Here is a 23,374-nt window from a genome sequence, read left to right as displayed (position 1 = left end):
TTGGAAAAAGGGGCGGGATAATGAGTAGGTATCCCAGCAACTCTATCGTAAAGAGAGTTTGTTGTCGTGCATATCCTTCCTAGGAATGTAACGGATGATCAGTTTCAAAACAAACGCGTCAACGTCTTTAGAAACTGAGTCGGGTCGTTCCTCTGACAGGAGGAACAGAATATATATATATTATTATTTTTCACCTTTTCTATAGTAACTATAATGGCACAATAATGCAAACAAGTCATTATTACGTTTATTTAAATGCTCACATTTCATAGATTTTACTGATATACAAAATGCGTACACGCTGAAAACAACAACAAACAACCTATTTAGCGTTAATCGTAGTGCAAAAGCGAAACAAGGGCCTTTCAAAGAAGATAATCAATCTGAATAATAGCAGGCATGAAAACATTCATTTTGTTCAATTGCTGATTCCAATGGGCAGGTTACTGGCTATAGTGAACCATCATCCCTCTTTGTTTTTTGGAGCAGGGGGGCAGCCTTGGAAGCACTGACTATGAGAAAGGCTTCACAATCTTCATTGAGATGTAGTTCTGTGGACACAACAATTAATACATAGGTTACTGATTTATTTATGATTTATTTCTATAGAATGCAAAATATATATTCAAATGTGGTATTCATGTGATACTCAATAGGAGCTTTATGGAGACATAGATAGTCTATGATCAATATGCAGAATGCAATGTGTATATCAGGATGTGTCAATATGATAGATGATCTTACAGGCAGGGAGTAGAGCATGATTGCCAGGAACAGGATCACCAGTATTAGAATAATGGATATGATGAAAATCCATTTGAATCTGCGCCACACAATGAATTTCATTGTCTTGCACGGATTTGTGAACCAGAAGAATGATGTGTCTGGGCGGCTGGAAGACAAAACATTAAAATAGTTCACTATCAATTGATAATTTTTGTATGTTTATTAATTTATGAACGCAAGAAAATATTAAAGATAATTAATTTGAACTCCTAAGAGAGAAACATCATCTTACTTGGGAGCCTCCAGTCTAGGGTTCATGTTGGGCTCATCCCTGCCCTTCCCCGCTGGTTTTTCCTCCACTTCCTTCTCCTCCACAATCTCTAAGGTCATCTCCACCTTCCCCTGTAAAACATGAAAGAAATGACAAAACAATCCTGCTAACACATGTACTCTGTTGATTGTTAGTTGTTATTTTTTAACATACCCCAATCACATGTTTTCCATCCTGCTCAATCAGGCAAGGCCACCAGCCTCGCACTGACTTCTGGGAGAACAAGGAGGTAGCTGGTGAAGTTTTGGACAGGCTTGAGCCTTCCATGCCCGGTATCATCTTCAGGCTGCACTTCTCTGGGCTTTTAGCTGGAGGAATCAGATGCAGCAGATCCAGCTCCACTGTGCCTGTGGCAGAGTTATGGACGTTAAAGTTAAGTCATGTGTTTTTTCAACGTGTTTGTATTGTCTGGGTTAGTTGTAAATAAAGAGCAGCATTGACCCACCTAGGTAGTCATCCAAGGAGAATTTGTCATTGTCCCATATCTGGATGTTCAACTTCGGAGGGATCCTGAATTCGGTTTTGTCCAGATTCCAAAAATTGTTCTGGAAAGACAAACCATCAACATCTTGCTGTTGTTCTCCAGTCTCATTTACATTTGAAGCATGTATCCTCGCTGCATATACAGAGAGGATATATTACTTAGTGGAAAAACAAGAGATGTTGAATTTATGTTACTCCTACTTTTTTAGAGACCAGACACAGTTGTTCTGCTGGCAGGTAGTCGAACCCGAAGATGAACCTCCAGTTGAAGTTCCCGTCTCCGTCCAGGGATCTGTAGTGGACATCTGTCTTCTGCTTATCCTGCTCCATCCCTGGCATCCATCTGGGAGACGTGATAGTGATATTTAACCAAATTAAAGTTATGTGTGATAGAAATATTTCACCAAATATGACGCCAACATTCAATGCATTGAATTAATGAATACATTTATGGTTGTGAAAACCGCATTTAAGGAGTAAAAGGTATTAAAAGGGCTCCTGTCTATCTCACTGATTCCCACAGGGGTCACTTCGGCTAAGAATGTCTCTACTCACAGAGATGCTTCCACCAAATTGAATATAGTATTACTATTTCACTAAACCAAAGCAATGTTTACTATACACAATCATGTACCCTTTAACGTAGATGTCACTCATGTTTTCTCCAGTGATACTCGTTTCGTCCAGTATGACATCTGTTGTGTTCCAGATTATGGTCCGTAGGTGGTACCTAAAATCACACCGTTATGTGAGGTATGTCCATGCCCATATCAAATAACATCCATGACATTATTTTGTAGTTTGGGTATTCATACCGTTTGGCTTTGCGCGGTTCTATGTCAAACGGCGGCCCAGGCACGCCAAGGCTCTTGGGGAAGATGTCCACCCACATTTGTATTTTCCCCTGAATTTAGGGAAGAAGTAATGTTACATTTAAATTAAACACTATAGCACACATACATAATCTTTGTCCATTTACATTGTGTTAAGGTCTAACCTGGGATAGTGTTGGCTGAAAAGAACTGTACAGAGTCCTGGTCTCCACATGCTCTGGTACCAACCCCTGGTTCCTGAGGACATGCAGGGCCAGCCTTTCCTTCGGTGGGCCAAGATGCTGGTGCTCCACCTTATTGGCCTCTGAAAAAGGACAAGGAAACAAAAGTTTTTCAAAGAATCCCTGTAGACCACGAAAGTGAAAGTGAAAGTGAAAGTAAAGTCAACATCAGTGTATAATTGTTTAACAAACAATTAAGACGTGTGACCATGGGAGTTATCCTTCTATTCTTTAAGAATGCCTCAACGACATCAATGCCATGGAGTGTTATTATGCCCACCAAAGTCCAGCAGGCTGTACTGTTTCCCTTCAAAGGACAGAGAGCTGCCGTCCATCTGTATGCCTGGGGGAGGAATCCCCCTCAGCCTGGCCAGGTTCTGCAGGATCTGAGAGGGCTTCAGCTGGTCCCGCCACTGGTTGGTCCCTGAGCTGTAGGGAAACACATGCTTACACATATGCTGTCTCCTGTGCTTGTTGTTTTATACTAGGCCATGCAGCACTTTGTTTGGAGCTACTCCAATTTGTTCTAACTTTACTTTGGTTACATAAGAAAGGTAGCCTGGAAATCCAGACCCACATCTAGAAAGCTGTAGGGTCTGGCAACAAGAAATGAAAATGGCCCAACTCGGGGGGGCACCAAGCATGCATTTGAAAATATCACTGCATGCAATTGGATAACACTACGACCAATCAGAAGAATAGAAGGGGTGACGTATCCAGACCAGCGGAGCTAACCAATAGATATGAAATTGTGCTCTCCCGAGAACTCTGGATTTCCAGGGTATAAGAAAGGAGAAAATCCACCTTGTTTATATTTTGTCTCAACACGTTACGCTGAAGCTTTGCTACATGTCATGTCATGTACATGTTTCTTTTTTTTTATTGGAACCCAAGGAAAGTATTATAATGATCCAGTGATAATAGTAGGGTGAGCGGCAGACTATCCGTTTAAAGATACATGTCTAGACTTGATGTTTAACAACAGTATGAGCTTACATGCAATAGGTCTGTGGAAGGCCACAGTAGGAGCTGAAGCGCGAGAGGAGTCTGTTCTCTAGATCGATGATGGTCTCGCCCACTTTCTCGTCCCGACTCAGAAGGTCATAGTCATAGACGGCGATCTTCAAGTCCTTGTCATGGGGGAGGAAGCAGGACATCTCAAAGGTCCTGGATACACAGAAACAAAACAAGACATTCAGTTACTCGTCAGTTTCGTTGCTCTGTACCTGTGCTTTGCTAAATGACAATAAAGTTGAATCTCATCTCATCTCATCATCTCATCTCATCATCTCAGTTATGCTTTCACCCCACACAAACCCAAATATATAACTATATATTTGGGTTTGTGTGGAGGTAAAATACACAAAATAAACCAAAGTGTAATGAGTATATGAAGAAACACGAATTATAATGTGTTGATTATTTTTCTTGATATGCACTTGTTGTCTTACCGGCCAAACTCTGGATTGAGTGTGTTGGGTTTGTAGTTTTCTCTGTCATCTACTGTTCTCCTCCCAAGATGAATCTTAACGTAGGGGTCGCACTGAGATGGGAACAGACACAGAACCTTTAGTTGAACCTTTGATGCGGCCTCAAAAATACGGAGACAAATTAGGATATCAATGCAAATTATGAGCTGTTGAAGTTCAGTTAAGACTAACAGACAACAGTAGACTGTTGCTTTGCATGTTTGACATTACAGGGGATGGGGGAGACTCACCAGGCCGTTGTTGTCCTTGGGCTGCAGGTCAGTGCAGCGCACCACGTAGATCCTGACCAGACACTCCTGCGGTCCACTCTCAGGCAGCTCTCTGAACTGGCGTGGAGGAGCAGCCATCCCAGGGTCCTCGTACAGCGGGTACACCCTGAAGGAGCCCTGGGGCATAAACCAGGCAACAGGTCCTTTATGGGGGCAGGATGCTTTATATAGGGCTTGTGCATCGCAAGCTTTTGGGTTTAAACTCTAAAAATGTCTACAGCCTGTCTGTGCACAATTCTTTGTCGTGTGTGTTTGTGTGTGAATTATTATCCTTTGTTATTTATTTGATATCTTTGAACATTTGTTAATATGGGGGCTTTAAAATGCACTTCAACGCATCTTTATTATTTCCAAGAACCTCCAGTTCAGTCAACTTTATAGCAGTTCAGTCACTGATCCTCCAGCTGCAGAGAGCTTCATATCATCCATCATTGTTCCATTAGGACTCAAGAAGCTCTTCTCTCCTTTCAAACTCCCACACTACTACCAACCAGCGGCCACTGCTCTGGAACTCATGTTCTAACCCTGTTGCTTCATACCATACACTTTCTGCAGGATAACGTAACTGCACACTCATTGGTACATTTTGTTTCTCACAAGCATCGTCGACTATGATGTGCATTATTCTTTGCACTACAGGGGTCTTAAACCTGATCCATGCTGGCTTATCACACAATAAGCTTATAACATAACATTACATACATTCACATTATATACAATTTTACGTGTAGAGTCTGTGTGAGCATAGATCTGTTTAATATCTACAAGGTATGAGGCCATTTTTCTAAATAAGTCAAATTAGTCTCATTTAAATATTAAATGAGACCACTTTATATATTCCACTAGGGAGAGGCAAAGTATTATGTATATGCTTTTAGGAATGTACTATTCTAACTACACAACATGGAGTCTGTTTGCACCTTGAACTCTCCCACGACGGACGGATCTTCATCCTCATCCTCCGTCTTGCCTCGCTGCAGTTTGAAGGTGCGGCAGAAGTCTGTCAGCCCACAGAACTCTGGAACCTCCTCAAGTTCACAGTCATACACCTGGGGTAGACACACGTGCATACACACACACACACACACACACACACACACACACACAATGATTCACAATGAGTTTGTTTTAAAGACTATCATTGTGAAAATTGCACGTTATGTAAAGACACAACAGTGTTCTGTGGTCTGCACCTGCAGGGTGTCATATCCCTTTTGGAGGTAAGGACCACACTTCTCCTTCTCTCCTATGGAGGCATAAAACTTACTCCACCAGTCCACCGTATCTTCCTGCTGAAACAGGAAGTGAGCAAGAAATAAAGGGAAGTGAGGACTTCAAAAACACAGCCTATAAATTTCAAAAGGTCATAATACCAAAGAAACATTAGGGAATATCTACCTGTTCTTCATGAATCTGTGTACAGAGGAACAAACAGAGAGGAAATCCATGAGAACTTAATCCTGGTAGGAGATTATTGCTGTGTTGAGGTGAGGTGTTGATGTTTTGGAAATGATTACGTACCTTAGCACTTACAATGGGTCTGTCTTCAATGGTTATGACCACATCGCCTGGGGCAGATGAAATCATCGCCACTACAAAACATGCACATCAGCAAGTAAATACTATTACTTTGTTTGCGTGTGGGACATGTGTATGTGCATTTGGTGCATGTGTGTGTATGTGTATGTGTTTGCGTGTGCGTGTGTGTGTGTGTGTGTGTGTGTGTGTGTGTGTGTGTGTATGTGTTTGCGTGCATGTGTGTGTGTGTGTGTGTGTGTGTGTGTGTGTGTGTGTGTGTGTGTGTGTGTGTGTGTGTGTGTGTGTGTGTGTGTGTGTGTGTTAGTGTGTATGTGTGTATGTGTGTGTGTTTGTGGTGCATGTGGAGCATGTGTGTGAGTAATCGAGTGAGTGACTGAGTGAGTAAGTGAGTGAAAAAAGAGAGCAATCTAGAGACTTTGTTTGTGAGTGTGAGTGTTTTGGTTACTTTTGGCAGACATGACCATCTCGTTGTTGTTGCGGTACGGGTCACAGCGGAACTCCTCCACTGAATCGATGGTACATTGACCGACCACAGGCTTTCTGCCGAACGGACGATGATCCACCACCTTCAGAACAATGGGCGGGGTGTACATCTCCTGTTTGGGCAGAAGCTGGTGGAGGAAAAACAGGAACAACCATCAACAAGGGGGAAATCTGAAAAACGATACTGTTGTAACGGTGGAGGGTGAGTCATCCTAATGTGTTGAAAAGAGAACGAGCGATACCACTTTGAGAAGCAGCACGGAGCCGGGGAAGTTTGGGTTCTTCTTGAAGTTCTTGATGACGGCGGTGTGCACCACCTCACCCCCGCATTCCACCACCAGGCTGGGAGAGGAGACGCTTGCCAGCTGGTAGGTCTTCATGTTCCTCAGGCCCCAGGTCAGAACCTGTGGAGCCGAGAGGCACAGAGGTACACCCGATGACTATGAAACCACAGAGCAATTCAAACAATAGAAAGGCAACCAAGAAACCACAGAGCAATTCAAAGAATAGAAACGCAACAAAGAAAAAAGAAGAAAATACAAAGTTGACTAAAGGGAGATACAATTCAAAGCACTTCTTATCCCTTGGTTGCAAATTCAAGGTCAAATAAACTTGACCTTGATTATAAAATAAGTGAATAAATACTAAGAAAGGGTTTGGTGAATTGCAAATAGTGAAAAAAGAGCTCTGAATCAGATTTCCTTATCTCCTGTCCTGAATCTGCAGGGTTGGTCTGGTCTTGTCTGGATGTGTCAGGTGGGAACCTGGTTGAATAGCAGGGTGGTGTGACTCAAGGGCTTACCTCAATGGCGGTGAGCTGCACCACAGGCCTGATTCCCTGAGGTACCATGAAGAGGCTGTCCCCCTTCACCGGGGGGAGAAGGGGAAGGTCTCCCTCGTTCACCTGGAAGCACAGATTCCACATTTCATCCACATTTCTTCAATCAAAAGTTTTACGCATAATCATTTTAAAATACTGATTTTGAAATGTATGTAAAACAATTATTACATTCAATTTTTCAATCAATGTTTTCTTTCTTTCTTCTTTCCATCCTTCCGTCATTCCTATATTTGTTTCCATCTTCTTCCCATCTTCCTCCCATTCTTCCCTCACTCCCTCCCTTTCTCTCCACCTCCCTCCCTCCCTCCATTCCTCCCCGCCCATATATTCTTGTTATCTCCAACTACTCCCCATATCCACATGCCTTCTCTTTAACTCCAACAACACCATATAAGGTCCTCACCCCATCTTTCAGCAGCAGCTCGGCAGCCACCAGCATCTGTCCAGCATTACGGCCCTTCTTGGTGACCGGGTACCACAGCAGCTTGGGGTTGATGGCCACAGCGGGGTTCAGATTCACTATCGGAGGGCACGTACAGCGACCCAGGGCCTCGTCTCTGCCCTGCACAGCAATAAACCGAGCCGTTTAGCCATTTTAGTGGACACAGTTATCCAAAGTGACAGTGATTTATTTTTTATTTTAGATGCATATCATGAATAGATGAATTAGGGAGTTAGGGTATGTTGCATCTCAAGGAGGCCTACACGCAGGTACTGTGGACATTGGGGGAATCGAACCCAGAACCTTTTGGCTGGGACTCGCAACACCCTAACCACAAACCTGTTTGTCCACAACAGTATAACACAAAAAGGGCTAAAAGCAGAATCTGTCATCACACTTTGTGTTCACAGACTCATGCATCAGATCAGACTGTGCAGGGCTGTAACCATTCGGACGTGTGCGGTCCTCACGCACCACTTGGTCGCTGTCGTACAGCTCCATCACCACGTCGGGGGGGTTGCGGGCGATGGTCTTGGGGTCTCCGTAGACCTCCACGTCCTCGAATATCAGCGTCTGGTCCCAGGTGGGGTTCAGGGTGGACCTCACCACCTCCGTGGTCTTGCTGACGTTCAGGAAGGACACGTGGACGTAGGGGTCTGTAGAGAGACGGATTGGAGCGGGGCGTGTTAGGCTGGAGCACGGAGACACTGTGATGATCTACTGCTCTTGGCGGGGGAATCGTGTTGTTATTGCACAAGAGTGATGAGGCTCTTCCTGTACTTCATACCGGAAAAGCTGTCTTTGTCCATCGCACAGAGGGTCTTGGCCTGGTAGACGTACACTCTGAGATGGTACCTGTAGCACCCTGGAAGGCACAATAGACTCTATAAGATGTAAACCTGGGTACATACTATATATATATATATATATATATATATATATATATATATATATATATATATAGCAGTGCACTAAGACATGGTACTAGGCTAGGCTAGTAAACTGATTCTGATACACCAGTAAACATTTTCATATGAAAATACATAATAATAGTCATAAACATAAAAATATTTCCATATACATGTCCACATTTAAATAAACATAAACATATGCTTATGCATACACATATAGAGTACCGATATGTGTACACATACACGCGTACAACATGAAATAGTTAGAAAATAGTTAGAAATAGTCATTTCCTGCCAGATACTGAGCGTGGGTCACCTACTGCTGAAATTACAGGAAACATTGGGTGTGTTGGCTCCAAACAGTTTAGTTGCGTCTGCCTTGCTGGCTTTCTCGTCAACGTCAACACCCTAGATAACAAAACACAGAGTACTGGCTTAATGGAGAAATGGCTTCACCAAACAAGCGGAAACCGCTGCTCAAAACACCAAGTGTAGGAACAAGATAAACAAACAAGCTGGTTTTGCTGGAGAAATGTCGACTAGTCGAGTATAGTGTGCCACCATTAATTAACAGGAAGAGGGCAGATTAAGGGGAATAATGACAGGATATGACTCATACCACATATTTCCATCCTGTAGTCATGCCAATAGATTTTTAGAAAACACAGAGAACTGCAGTCACTAAGGAATGTGGTACCAAGGCACCAACATCTATATTTATTTTATTGTATCAGCTAGCTACCCACCAGGGCCCCTTCCAGCCTGAAGATGGCCGATGCCCCCATGCGGTCTGAGGGAGCCATCTTCCTTCGCCAACGCCGCCGCCGGAACATGTCTGATGATCGCTCCTTCCTGTGGAACTTCCAGCCAATCAGAGAGGAGTACTCCCAGTCGTCTCCAGACGTCCGTCTCTTTAATGGAAACAAAAGGTTAAGAGTAGTTAAGAGTGGCACATCAACAACAAGTCGCTCTTCAAGTTGCCTCTGTTACTAGTAACTGCTTTCTCAATTTCCTTTCCAAAACCAAAGAATTGTCTCCTTTATTTTCCTTTGCTGGGATAAAACCTTTTCTTACATTTTACTTTCCTGAAGTCAATGTTCTCAACTTTACTTTCCTCTGCTGGCATTAAGGTTATCTCGATCTTGATTTACCTCAAAGCTCCCTCATTGACCTTCCTTTACTAATCTCAAAGTTCCCTTCTTTACATTCCTTTGCTATCCTCAAAGTTCCCTCCTTTCCTTCCCTCTGCCGGCCTCACCTCTATAGTTGGCATGACGTCCGATGTCCGTCTGCGTGGCCGTACCAGTCTCTTCCTCCGGTGGACGTGGTACATCTTCTCCGCGGCCCCCCAGGATTTGGGCTTGTCTTCGGGGGGAATGGTGACTCCATACTCCCAGCCTGGTGGCACAAAAAAAATGAAAAGGTGCACAAATATATACTGTATAAAGCCCAAAGTGCACAGAGCGCTATTTCGGTTCATATTTGTTGCGGGACCCAAAAACGTATATAACCAACAAAGCTCAATAGCCTGCCTAACCTTAACTGTACCAAATGTTTTTTGCTTACTTTTTTGAGTTTATTGAATGCGGAAAATCATAAAAATCTAAATCATCGTCACGTGATAAATTCAAGTTACCGCAGCAAACCACATGGAGATATCAGCAGCTAGAGAAAGGTATGGATTGGTTGGTTTTATTGACCTTTCTCGTCCACCGCTCTGTTGACATCGTAGCTCCACTCGTCCTCCCACATCCACCCGGGGGGGCAGTCCATCTCCCCTGGGCTCTGAGCCTGCTCTCCATTCTGGATGAACGACAGGGACAGCTAGCTAAAGTCCAGATAAACAGCTGGCACATACTTACAGACGGTACTCGTTATTGTTACTGTGACCTCAGGAAGAATGATTACTACATATTTGTTCTATTTTTGTGCTCTTTTTAAAATATGTATAGTATGTCAGTATACACTAGGAGGTCCACTGTTTAAAAGCAGCGTGTTTAGAGCACTAGTGTGTTGCAGTCATCAGTGTATGTGCAAAAGCCTGCACTTAATCGTCATGGACAATTACTTGCCACAGCCTGTTCCAGGCCAAATGGCTGTCTCGATGCCAATCCCATGTGCAACAACCATATTTTCTCTTGCTTACACACTCACTTTGGAAAGAATGTGCTCATTTTTGGCTTGCTCGTCGTTTAAGTTTACTAAAATGTATGAGTTGTCAGATTTTTATAATATAAGAAAGTACTGTTTCAAACAGGATTGGTGAGCGAATTATGGTCTGCAACATGAGTGGGAATTGTGGTAAAGTTGGTTCACTTATTAGTCCTATTTGGACTAACGGAGCACGCAAATCCCAAACTAATGAAGGCAATGGTCCAACTTTTGCTGAAACTAAGTTTCCACGATTCACGTGGTGCTGTTTGATGTCGCAAATGTCACCACGTGTATGAATCTGTTGTTAGAGAATAGCAGACCGTTCCACTTTATGTGGCTCGTATTTTATTACACAGTCCCTAAAGGACGCTGTTCCTACCACGTCTGTGTACGGCTCGCTGGCCGGCGCCCATTCACCACCGGGGAAACGTGTCTCGTTCTGAAACACTTCGTCTGTGAACTCTGTGTGCCCGGCGTCTGCTTCTGTCAACAGGCTGAGCACACACACACACACACACACACACACACACACACACACACACAAGGCTTAACATTTGAGATGTATGTGTGGGCTAAAGCAAATATGCTAGGAAGGGGAAGTTTAGAGGACGTGAAGTGTTATTTACATGACTGCTGATGGGAGAATGTAAACAGACAAAGAAGGAGGGTGCTTTGGGCAAATGCCAATAATATGGCCATTTGTTTCCTTTGATTGTACTTAAATCTTTTTTCCCTTAAAGTATTTCCCTGCCCGAGCACTGATTTGGGTTCTGCTGTTTAATCTGAAATCCGATTCCAGAATGCAAAGCATTCCGCAGCGTGGCATGCCGAAACACAACCACGACAGCGGCCCACTGTTATGCACTTAGGGGTTGGCACAAGCCCAGACCTGCATGCGAGCGTCAGCGGTGACATCGTACTGACCATCTCTCGGGCTCAAAGAACCAGTCTCCCTCCCAGTCCCAGTCCCGCGGCGGCATGAAGCGCTCCTGCTTCAGCTTCACCTTCCCAGTCACGTCCGAGAACTTGTGGCGGCCAACCAGACCGGTGGTGCCCCAGTTCCTGATCACCTTGGCCTGGTTCTCATACTGCCGTGAGAGAGCGGGACAGTCAGGGGGTTAGGGTTAGGGTGTTTGACTTCCAGTCGAAAGGTTCTGGGTTCGAACCCCAATGTCTATCTGCATTCCTAAGCAAGCCATCCGAGCCCCTACCTGTTTATCAAAGGACAACTTCGAGTTTTTAACCTGGACACTAGGGTCCAGGTTGAAGAGGTTATCCCTCATTGGCACATGTATCTAAACAGTCACTTTGGGTAAGTGTCTGCTAATTGACTAACTGGTTAATAGCATTTGGTTTCTAACCATTACTTTTCAGTGTGGTAAACAGAACATAAAAGCAACAAATCAATAAGGCTCTGGAGCTAGCTACCATTTCTGCGAACACGCTGAAGGTTCCCTCGGCGAAGCTGTTGAACTTCTTCTCATGGGCCGACAGACCCAGCCACATGTTGACCCGCAGCTGCACTGGGATCTTCACGCCCTTGTCCTTGTCCATCGGATACTGGGTGGAGGGATGAGTAAGTAATCGATTCAGCAATAGATCAATCAATCAATAGATATGTAACAGAATTGTAAATGATAATTGACCATTTCAAATAAAAGGCTAGAAAAGGCTTGGTTAGTAGCTGATTGGCAAGGATTATCGTTTTATGAGTACATTGTGATATGAGTTGTAATGAGTGGGGTTAGGAAAGTGTAGTGGTGGTAAGGGGGTTTTGACTTATGCCGGAAGGGGCTGGGTTTGATCTCCATGGTCCACATTATAACCTGTAGGCATCCTTGAGCAAGATGCCCTACACCTAACCCCTACCTCTTATTTTGAAGTCGGGTGTCTGAATTCACTGCAGGTCCCTTTGTATAAAAGCGTCTGCTTAATGACTAGATGGAGCTAGCATCTGGTTACCTGCATGAAGATGGTCTGGGTCCGCCCACAGAACTTCCCACAGGCCTCCTCCCCCATGGTGGAGTAGAGGATCCGATTGGCCGGGACACGGGCGTAGGCCACCCGCTTCTCCCCGCGCATCATCCAGATGATCACGTCTGGGAAACTGTTCTGAGGCTGAAGCGATGGGCAATGTTGGATGAAAATCAGTTAATACACCGAGTTACTATTGTTATTTTGTGTTCACTCAATCACAACATTTCCAAAGCCCTCGTTCCTTTGTCTCCAGTCCATACACACACTACTGATTATACTGAACACAATATATTATCATGTTTAGTATTTTACCCCTCTTATTTAGAGTAAAACCCTGTCTGCATAAACCAGACATCACCACACACACTCAAGATTGCACTGACATGTCAGTAGGGAACAACTGCTCTGCCTGCAAAGCTTCCAAAGTCGATTAAACTGTGTCATCCGTGTGAAGAATGTAGTGGCATCCAGCCGAAAGGACTTGGCTGTATTTCAGTATTCAGTTGGCTGAAATCTGCAGCCTCACTGCAAATCCTACACATTTCACCTTAAACCTATGAATTAATTAATTTGATTCTAGGGAGGTTACAGTGTGGTTACAGAAAATGTGTTGTTTTGACGTAGTGGGGCCAATTGTAGTTGATTTAAATTTATCTAAGTTCTCCTGGTTGTTCTCATCACTGACCTCCTCTGCCAACTGCTTGAGTCGCTCCAGCCAGTCTTCAAACTCGCTGACGGTGGCCTTGACGTCGGTAGCCTCCTCCCTCATGTGTTGGGCCATCTGTCTGATGCTCGCCACCGACGCGTCACGCAGCTTCTTGATCTGCAGGTCCAGGGCGGTCAGGTTGGACTGGCCCTCCATCACAGGGAGCTTGAAACTGAAGGGGACGTTCAGGAAGGGATCAATGGATTTGTGCATCAATCAAATCAATTCAAATAATGATTCATGTGCCTAATTGAAAACTTCTAAAACCAAAAAAAAAGAATGTGTTTTAACTTTCTCTCTTGATTTTCAATCTTGAAATATACTAATGATCAAATTAAACATACTTGACAAGTATATACATCTTAGATATTTGTACTATTATAATATTTATATCCCGTGATCCAAAACTCTCATGCTCTGACCCACTCCTGGGTCCCGAGCCACAGTTTGACGGTCAACGGTACAGGAAGGACCACTCTGCCTCTGAACGCCCTACCTGCTGAGGTCCTCGATCGTGTGATTCACAAGCTTTAACCAAATCTCAACTAGACGGGACTCAGGCTCCTTGGCTATGATTGCCGTCTTCAAGGATGTGAGGTTGGCCTCCTGGAAACAATAAATATAAAATATTTCAGGTGCAAAATATGAACGACAGATGACAATGTAGAGAAAAGTGAGAATACAGGGAACGGGATTGGTTTATCAAGTCATCACTTCTCACAAGTCTCTCTGCGATGAAGAGGAGGATGTTAACAGAGTCCAGGCGGTGGTTGATGTCCTCCCAGAAAGATGTGAGGATCACAACAGGCTTAGTGTCCGCCCAGGGAAGGTAATAGTAGTGGTTACCTATGGGCAGGATTGGGGATGGGTAAGGTTAACTTCTCTAAACTCAGTGACGGTCATGAGATTGGGAACTATGAAAATACTTGGTTTAATCTCCAATGTCCGCAGGCTACCTCTAGGCCTCCTTGAGCAGAGGTTACCCCTTACCTAGTTTGACCATTCATCCTAAATTACCTGTATCTAAATTACCTCTAACATAACTTCAATAAAGGCTGCAGGTCGTCTGAAAATGGCTAACGGCAAAACAGAAGCGCTTTCTCACCGTCGAACACGCCGTAGCTGAACTGCGTGGTGGACGCCAGGGGCTTGCAGGTGGAGTCCAGCTTGTTGCCGTAGTTACCGATGCTGACCTCAAACTGGATCGGCTCGCCGGGCTCCTGGAGCATGCAGGCGCTGTGGAAGACGGCGCACAGCGAGTACTTCCTCTTCCGCTGGTATTTCTGACAAAAGGGAGAGGGTCAGTTATGATGCTGGAGGTAAGAGATAGGTCAACAGTTATACTTTGAGTGTTATTAGTTTGGAATGCCATAGCTGTCCTTCAGCTATTAGTGAGTGAAATGTAAGAATATCTGTTTTGGTGGACTGCACGCCTGCCTCTGTATGAGACAATTTAATAATTTGAAAGCTTCCAGCTCAGGCCAATCAGGCTCATCCTTTTCACTGTTTGGTTTGGGCAATGCATTTTGCCTTTCAATCACATCATAACACCATAACTCCACCACAGCTGGAGGGAATGCAACTCAAACACAGAAGCTGGCTATGATTTACAACTGTCAATTCTTACCCTACAGAAGCTTTAATGGCCTCATAATGAAATACAAACAAGACATCGAGCACCGGAACAATAGAGATGAGGTCTGTCTCTCTTCACCTGCGCCAACAGGATGTCATCACTGGAAATGTCCTCCACTCTCTTGTCCACTTTCTCGTCCAGCTTGGACGACAGCTCGACGAGCACCCGTCCTCTGTAGGCTACCCCTTCCCCCTGGGACGGAAAACATAAACACAAACATCAAACAGATGGCGATATTGTAGTGATAAGCAAATAATTACGTATTAGGGACACAGACTCTTTTAGCAAAAGCGACTTGAAAGTGAATTCAAATACAGATCGTTAAGGAGCTGGTGAGGGACTGGGACTGTTGGTCTGACAACAGGTAAGCTATGGTCAAGGGTGATCCAACCAGGGAGAGCAGGACAGTCTAGTGGTTTGGCAGTTCGTCCCCCAGCTAAAACGTTTCTGGGTTTGATCCCCAGTGTCCTCGGTCGAACCCTGTAGGCATCCTTGAGCAAGATGCCCTAACCCCCTACCAGCTCCACAGTGACCTGTGACTGAATGACCTGTGTCAGAATTCAGTATGACGACTACGTCTGCGCGGTACCTTGCCCGTGTTGAGCTCCTCGTAGGGGTCAGGCAGGCCGCTGAACTCCCTGGGGCTCCCGTACAGGTTGATGTAGCACGGACCGAAGGCCGGGAGGAAGCCCACCTCGGACTCCGCCGTGCTCACTGGCGTCCACGAGCACAGGAGATTCAATCATTGTTCACACTCAGAGTCAAACATGTTGAGTGAGTTTAATGATACATCTGATTGTGTGTTACACGTTCTGCTATTCTCAATGACATCGTTTTAGACCCGGGTTATAGCTTGTCAAATGAGATTATAATGTTTTTCCCTTTCTTTGGAATAAAAATACATCACAATAAAATCATAACTTCTTACATTCAGATGACAGTGTGTTGGTATTCTCAGCCTGAGGTTCTATTTCGAAGAGAGGGAATAATACAATAAATACAGCATGCATCATGCAGAAAGTATTAGATGGTCAAAATGACGATCCATTCAAGATTCTAGAAAAAAATGATCTCTTACCCTCAATCTCCCCCCCAGATGAAGCAATTTTGCTCAAATTCAAAAAGGCTGTTCCTATGACGTCATTTTTGGTAAGACGATCCCTGAAAAAAGTAATAAAACATTTGCACGCAACATATAAGCGCACACACCCACACACACACGCACCCGCACACATGCACACACACACACACACACACACACACACACACACACACACACACACAATACTTGTATATGTCTCTAGGTCTTACCAGTCAAAAACAGTCAACTTGATGCACTCAGACATGAAGGGGAACTGTGAATTTAAAAAGCAGTATTAGGTGCATTTAGCATGTGTAGTTGGTGCTTTTAATGTATTTTACATAAGCAAACAATTATTTTACCTTGGCCTGAATATTCATCACTTGGTTCCACTCTGGGTTTGCATTTTTCTCTACGATTTTGGTGCCCAGCTAAAACAGAATGAGCATAATTTTGAATTAATTGTGCAAACAAAAGATACACACATACACATTTTAAAATTTAAACCTTTGGTAAATACCTTTTTCCCAGAGTAGCTCATCTCAAAAAATGGATCCACCAAGTTTTTCTTGTCGCCATCCTTTCCAAAAACCTGTTTGACCGTCTGAACAAATGCATCATCCACTGTAAAATAAAACAGTTTTGTTTTATTTTACATTGGCATCCATGTATTAACAACAGTCAAGATAAACATAGCAATATTTATATTTATCACAAAGTGAACAAATGATCCAACGCATGCTGCTAGATGTATTGCGATCTGTGGTCAATTCTTGTTAATGTATGTTCCCGATATTAGTATAGTATTAGTATCTGTATTTTATATTTTACACATTTTTACACATATGTGGTGGATATGGATATCATGGTACTACGTAGCAAGATTAGATGTCATGTTGCTTAGAGCTTACAGGTTATATGAATAGCCTTGTGCTAGTTTAATTGGTTGCCGGTGACTAATCTGAAGCTTCTCAGTGCCCAGTTGAATCCAACAGACACTCACTCTGGGGCATGTCCTCCGCCCGGTACACCTTGAGGCTGATGTTGGCCGAGCGCAGGGTCACTCCGGCCGGCACCAGGAGGTTACTCTCTATGTCATCCTGCTCGTCGTTCACCTCCCGACGCTCAGTCTGGGTACAGGAGGAGGAAGGGGGGGGGGGAGAGGTATGTAGAGGATAGGATAGGAGAGGGAGGGAGAGGAGGGGTCAGGGGAGAGGAGGTTGGGGGGAGAAGAGAGGAGAGAGGAGAGGAGGAGGTGGGAAGGTGAGGAGGTAAGGAGCGCTGTAGGGTGTATTGCGTCTTGTTGTACAGTGATCTGTGTTCATCAGAGGGTAGTTGACCCAGAATGGGAGGATCTCACACCTGCGGTTCATCTCCATTCCCCGCGAGGATAATGCTGACTTTCAGGTAACCCTTGGGCCCAGAGCCAGAGTCCTCCAGATCACTCAACAGAAGCCATTTCCTCAGCACTGAATGAGCTGGAGAATACAAAATAAAATGTTGACATGACTTGTACACAATGCAATTTTTAGATGCACTTTACATAACCAAATGTCCAAAGATGTTTGATACTGAGAAAATACTGACCAGGTTCGTCGTAGACATACCCAACATCAAGCTGGGTGAATATAAAGAAAAGGATAATCATTTTAATTAATGATGATGATGATGATTAATGAGTGAATGGTGTTTTAATTAATTAATTAATTAATTGAAAAAGTAATTTGTAGAAGATATTAATTCCGGCAGTAAAACTGCTTTGGTGCTTTGACAGAAAAATTAAAGGAATGTGAATACCTTGAACTCTCCCATTAAGCTGTCCGCTCTGAGGGAGTGGGAATCATAGACCTGTGAATGCAGAGGAACCACAGCAAGCAATTAGCAATAGATCAATGGCCACACATCATACATCAACCATCAATGTTGTCAAGTACATATGAGATTAAATATAAAGTATTTGAACAGGAACAATGGTACAAACCCGAAATATGATGTTCTCGTCGAACAGCTCAGAGGGTAGCATGTTAACATTGTAGAAGAACATCTGAAGAAAAAAAAAGATAATTCATTCATTTTATAACATTTTGATTATTGATTACTTAAAGTTTGAAGTCTGGATTTTGAATACATAACATAACTTTACTACTTTCAATATACATTTGACTTTTTCATAGATTGAGAAAAGTAAAGTAACAAATGGTTGCAGGAAAGATTGTAAAATGCAAGAGTAAGCACAGGGATTTAACTTCAGACCTCTGGTTTCAGATGATTCACTGCTGCTTAGGACAGAGGGCAGAGAGCCTTATCAGGTTGTTATGGAGGCTACAGGAACAAAGAGAGGTCAAAAAGCAAGGGCTAAAGACAAGCAAGAAAAAATAGGCATTGTAACAAGAGTATAATATCTTCTCAATGGAAAAAGAAAGGAAAAAAATCTGTTTGGCAAGGTTTTTGTGGGATGAGGAACTTGGAGGAGGAGGTTACCTCGTCAAAGTAAGGATTATTTCCTCTTCTCATTCGTGTCCTGTGGGTCTCTCCACACACATTCACCTTCACCACCGGCCTGACGTTATTGCCAGGAAGTTGTCGACCCTCGACAACCCGAACACGAATCTGGATGTAGCAGAGCAACAGTGAGCCCCCTCAAACGCTGTCAAAGGTGATAACCACGGTGGCATCTGAGACAATCAGTCAATGGCTTTTCCACAATACCTGGAAGTCCTGAGGCTTGTTGGCAAGGGCTCTGCGTCTCTTACTGCTGTGGCGGATGGTCTTCTGGCCTGGGTTGGGGTTCTGCCCAGGCCTGGCATGCTCTCCCTGTTTAGTTCCTGGCTGTAAAACGTTCCCGGTGTTCTCCACACCCTCTTCCTCATCCGCACCATCTCAAGTGGAGGGAAAAATACATATAATCAAAATTGCTAAATGTGATCAAATGTGTACGTCTAGCAGAATTCTTCTAATCATTCTACAATCAGGACATCTCACAGCATTTCACGGCATTAATGTTTGAACTGTTTTTAACTCTGTTAAAGACTACTGTGGTAAAAATTGTGTATGAAGAGATCCTTAATCCAAACATGAAATGCCAAAGCATATTCCAGTTCCATATTCCAGTGACTTCTGAGGTGAATTCCACCTCCATGCTGCCCATGGTTCACTCACCAGGGTCCTCGTAAGACACCTCTCCATCAGGGTGGTCATTGTTCGAGTTTGGAAAGGTGCCAGCAGGGGGCTCGTACCCAACAACCAAATTAATGGCCGCCTGAAATAAATAAATAAATATATTTGTAAAATGATAACAAAAGGATAAATGTATGAATGCTTGAAAGGAGAGTGGTTAACTGGTGGGAAATTATTGATTACCCCAATGGCTTGCTGTTTCTCATTGACCAGGGGAACATTCTTGAACGGGAGGGAGGTTGCCTGACCACTGGCTAGATCTCTCAAGGAAATTTTTGCAGAGCCAATGAATCTTAAAATCAATGAAAGATAGGTGTTAAATCTTGATAAAAATATAATATAAATATATATATATATATATTAAAAAAAAAAATTATATATATATATATATGTGTGTGTGTGTGTGTGTGTGTGTGGCTTAATAAAAATGTGTATATATATATATACATTTTTATTAAGCCACACTGTAAACACAGTTCCTCATTTATGAACATCTTAATATAAAATGTACTCATATGTTCTGATTTTGTTTCTCTTTTTTTCAGAGAAACTCCCAACCTAGTTCTCTTTATTGGCTAATAGAAGTGCCCATTTCCCTGTTTCACTTCAACTGTTAGGCCAAAGCCATGGCAACCAATACACACCCAGAGTCCCCCCTTGCTCAGCAGAAGTAGGATGCAGGTGACAACCACATGGGATTTCTTAACTATATCAACCCATATTTTCCAAAAGAGCAACTTCAAGTTCCATCCAAGTGCAACTATTGAAGAGAGGTGTTAGAGGAACAGATCAGATTATGATAGTGTTATTATGATAGTGAGTTAATTGTAAACACAGATAGATCTTAACATCCTGTCACCATGACAAAGACCAGAATTATATTGTTTGGATAACAGAGACGTGACTTTAAAGAACAAACAAACACCAGCCAATTTCCAGAGGGAAGCCTGTGTTAGCATGAAAGGCTGCATGGCAAGATGACAGAGGGATGGAAACAATTAGAGTGAGCCACAGGCATGAGGTTGGTACACCAGAGCTAGCATTGAGGCTACACCGATTTAGCAACAGAGATGAAGGGGGGATGGGCAGAGAAAGAATAGGAAATGGAGTAAACCAAGAATTATGCTTGAATATCTTATGAATATGGTAACATTGAATATCAATGTAGAAACTGTAAATACACTGGGTGTACACAGCGTTGAAACGTGAAACTTGAAGGTTCTTGTAAGAGCAAAGCAGTGTTGTTTAGATTTAGTTGAATGAGAGAGCACTCACAGCACAGTCATCAGCAGGCTGAACACTTGGCTGAACACCCTCTGAAGCTGCACTTCAGAGGGCCGACTTTTATAGCCTACACACAAAGCCTATGACACAAAGTTAACAATACAAGCAGAAGGCCTACATTTTCCACATTTTCTACCACAAACTCTTGTAAAGTTTGGCCACACTGACAAGGAAGAACACATTCTCCCCCCCCCCCCCCCCCCCCCCCCCCACACACACACACACCCACACCCACACCCACACACACACACAGTGTTCTTTGGTTACCCAAAAACTCCACAATTGTGCCAGATAACTTGCCGAAGCCCGGTAACCATAACCACCATCGCTCTTTGACATTTACATCTACTTTCACTGTAATCAAACAACCCACCTTATTCTCTACAGACACATCAAGTTTTTCCACACACATAACCACTAACAAAGACCACTGTTTTAAGATATAGTTAAGACGTCTAATACTTGTAGGGAAAGCCAATACAACCAAAACAAAAGGTATTTAGTAACAAAGGGTTGAACTGCTATGTAAATATCAATGTTATACCTCAGCTCCAAGGCACAGCAAGCCTGAACAGGTAGCGTTGTGGAGTAGGAACGGTGCTCAGGGAAGGCAGCCTGTACGGAAACCTTTCCGTACAGGAAGTCAAACTGCGTTCTGAAGTAGCACTATGGCACTACACATTTGTTGCAATAATGCAACCAATAACCATAGTGTGTCCCTAGTTTGGTGTGTATTTAATTGAAGATATACAGTGCATGAACTGTCTTTCTTGGTTACACTCGCAAACAAATAATTGTTCATTTTCCACTGCAATGATTCATGAATAACTAACTGGTGTGTGTGTGTGTGTGTGTGTGTGTGTGTGTGTGTGTGTGTGTGTGTGTGTGTGTGTGTGTGTGTGTGTGTGTGTGTGTGTGTGTGTGTGCCCAAGGATACACCTACTTGTCTTTTCCAACAGTTTCATAGTCTTTCACAACTACGTCTATGTGTGAGGAAGGGTCCAAGGCAATGCCCTTCAGGTCAAATTCAAGTACCTGTCATTACAATACATGCATAAATACTTAATACATAAAACAACTAAGAAAATGTAACCTACTTATTCATTGGCCAGTGTTAAATTACATAAATGAATTACATTCATGCTGCAGCTTACGGATGTCATTTATTACTTACTTCATTCCATACAGGATTTAAATCATTGTCAATAGTCTTTGTTTTCTTTTTTTCGCCTGTAAAAAAACCGTAGAAACAGAGCAGTTCCACCGATCAGTGTGGACCTATTTGTCTTTCAAGTCTGTACACAACAAAAACCCTATGAACCGAATGCATCTGCAGTCACATCACTTATAATCGCATGATTCTTTATTATTTAAAAAAAAAACATATTCTGCCCATACAAAAAGACTCAAGTCCAGGACACGTGCCAGGGAAGACCCAGTTCTCACCTTATAAGGATACGTTTCGCTTTTGTGTATGAATCACTGCCGAGACAACAATGTAGTCGGCTAGAATTGCTTTAACACAACCAGAAATCAACTAGAAGAAGTTAACTAGGTTGCTAAAGATGCCAACAAGTTACATAGGTAGGAGAACATAAAAGAAAAACTTATTTTCAATCCAAAAAGTAAGTCATAACTCACCTTTAAACAAAACTCCAGCTATTGGATCTGGAACCCCAAAATTCCTTTTGGGGATGCTACTCGCAGACTCAACAATGACCCGCAGCATTGTGCCGATCCTATAGACACATTCCTTTGCACCAGGCGAAGAGGTGAGGGGAGAGAAGGTTTACTCGGAGACGTCGCCTCGCTTGATGCGAGTGCGCCTGCCTTGAGGGTGGAAACGGAGAGCTAAAAGTGGCACCCGCTGGTGTAGTTGTATTGCACCAGGGAATGAGGACCACTAGGCTTTCACAAGAGGGCAGAGCTTGTGAGATTTAGGCTTATTATTTACTGGATTGTAAGGGATTGCAATCTCTCTCCACGTACACAGAGACAAACATTGCTTACAAAAACATTGCTCCCTCTTAATTCTGTCATCCTCTTCCAGTAACCGCAGCTTTTATGTCTGAGATGTGAGATGATGATGAGCTGATAAGTGATAAATAAATTGTCAGCGGCGATTCTGATAGGAATCGCAAAAATAATGTCTTCTCTCAATGATTTTTTTTTTTTGTTACTAAAGTTTGACTAAACAGGAGACAAGTAAAATAGTTTGCGTTTCTCAAATATCGGAGCAATTTTCATCCTTTATTTAAGCGCCCCCTAACGGTGATGGGGAGGTCCTGATATCGACCCCCAAAGCCACGTTAAATGAATCGAGAAACCTAATTAGTATAAGAAACATACATTTAATTGTAATTTAGTAATGTGAATAATGGTTTGTTTGTCTAATTAATAATGGCTTCAATCATTCAATAATTCAGTGTACTTGTTGTATCTATTACATTGTTTATTTATTTGTACTTCTCGAAACTATTATCATTTAATAAATACATTTTCAGACTACGGCGTTCAAGAGGTGCCAGACCGTCTATGAGTTCGCAGTTTGGTCGACACTCCCCTGCCCTCAGCGACACCTAGCTACAGGAAAACCAGAGGAAGAACATAAAACATCGTTTTATAGGTATTTTAGTACGCTAGGTATGTATAAACATAGCATGTTACTCTCCCTGGATTTTACGTACAGTGAACATTAACTTAAATGTATACATAAATATAAATATGATCTGCCCAACTGTAGCTTATGGTAGCTAATGTTAGTCAACGATGATTTAGCTTGCTGCTTCT

The 23,374-nt window shown here is 43.1% G+C and overlaps 1 protein-coding gene across 1 annotated transcript; it reads right to left on the bottom strand.

The window, feature by feature from the left end:
• Nucleotides 1-267: 267 nt before the first annotated feature.
• Nucleotides 268-22,441, bottom strand: myofl (myoferlin like). Its single transcript, XM_084470350.1, has 54 exons — nucleotides 22,226-22,441; nucleotides 21,759-21,814; nucleotides 21,528-21,619; nucleotides 19,484-19,592; nucleotides 19,283-19,382; nucleotides 18,833-19,002; nucleotides 18,605-18,733; nucleotides 18,105-18,167; nucleotides 17,921-17,971; nucleotides 17,711-17,741; nucleotides 17,486-17,601; nucleotides 17,127-17,253; nucleotides 16,644-16,747; nucleotides 16,486-16,554; nucleotides 16,354-16,397; nucleotides 16,121-16,203; nucleotides 15,971-16,009; nucleotides 15,632-15,756; nucleotides 15,121-15,234; nucleotides 14,512-14,689; nucleotides 14,128-14,252; nucleotides 13,903-14,012; nucleotides 13,386-13,578; nucleotides 12,686-12,841; nucleotides 12,152-12,283; nucleotides 11,648-11,811; nucleotides 11,103-11,217; nucleotides 10,270-10,372; nucleotides 9,828-9,967; nucleotides 9,316-9,480; nucleotides 8,890-8,977; nucleotides 8,446-8,523; nucleotides 8,133-8,314; nucleotides 7,620-7,778; nucleotides 7,178-7,279; nucleotides 6,618-6,779; nucleotides 6,338-6,503; nucleotides 5,875-5,945; nucleotides 5,752-5,766; nucleotides 5,547-5,645; nucleotides 5,274-5,402; nucleotides 4,315-4,470; nucleotides 4,046-4,137; nucleotides 3,591-3,761; nucleotides 2,875-3,023; nucleotides 2,538-2,677; nucleotides 2,356-2,444; nucleotides 2,175-2,270; nucleotides 1,742-1,883; nucleotides 1,503-1,602; nucleotides 1,211-1,404; nucleotides 1,019-1,128; nucleotides 745-892; nucleotides 268-551 (listed from the first exon to the last, which is right to left on the bottom strand). The coding sequence occupies exons 1-54, from the start codon at nucleotides 22,311-22,313 to the stop codon at nucleotides 513-515; spliced, it is 6,168 nt and encodes a 2,055-aa protein (XP_084326476.1). The 5' UTR covers nucleotides 22,314-22,441; the 3' UTR covers nucleotides 268-512.
• Between the last annotated feature and the right edge of the window lie 933 nt (nucleotides 22,442-23,374).

The sequence above is a fragment of the Micromesistius poutassou genome, assembly GCF_964030765.1.
Source record: "Micromesistius poutassou genome assembly, chromosome: 7".
In the NCBI taxonomy this organism is placed as follows: Eukaryota; Metazoa; Chordata; class Actinopteri; order Gadiformes; family Gadidae; genus Micromesistius; species Micromesistius poutassou.
The sequence above is the reverse complement of the archived record's forward strand: the minus strand, read 5'-3'. Positions and strand labels throughout refer to the sequence as shown.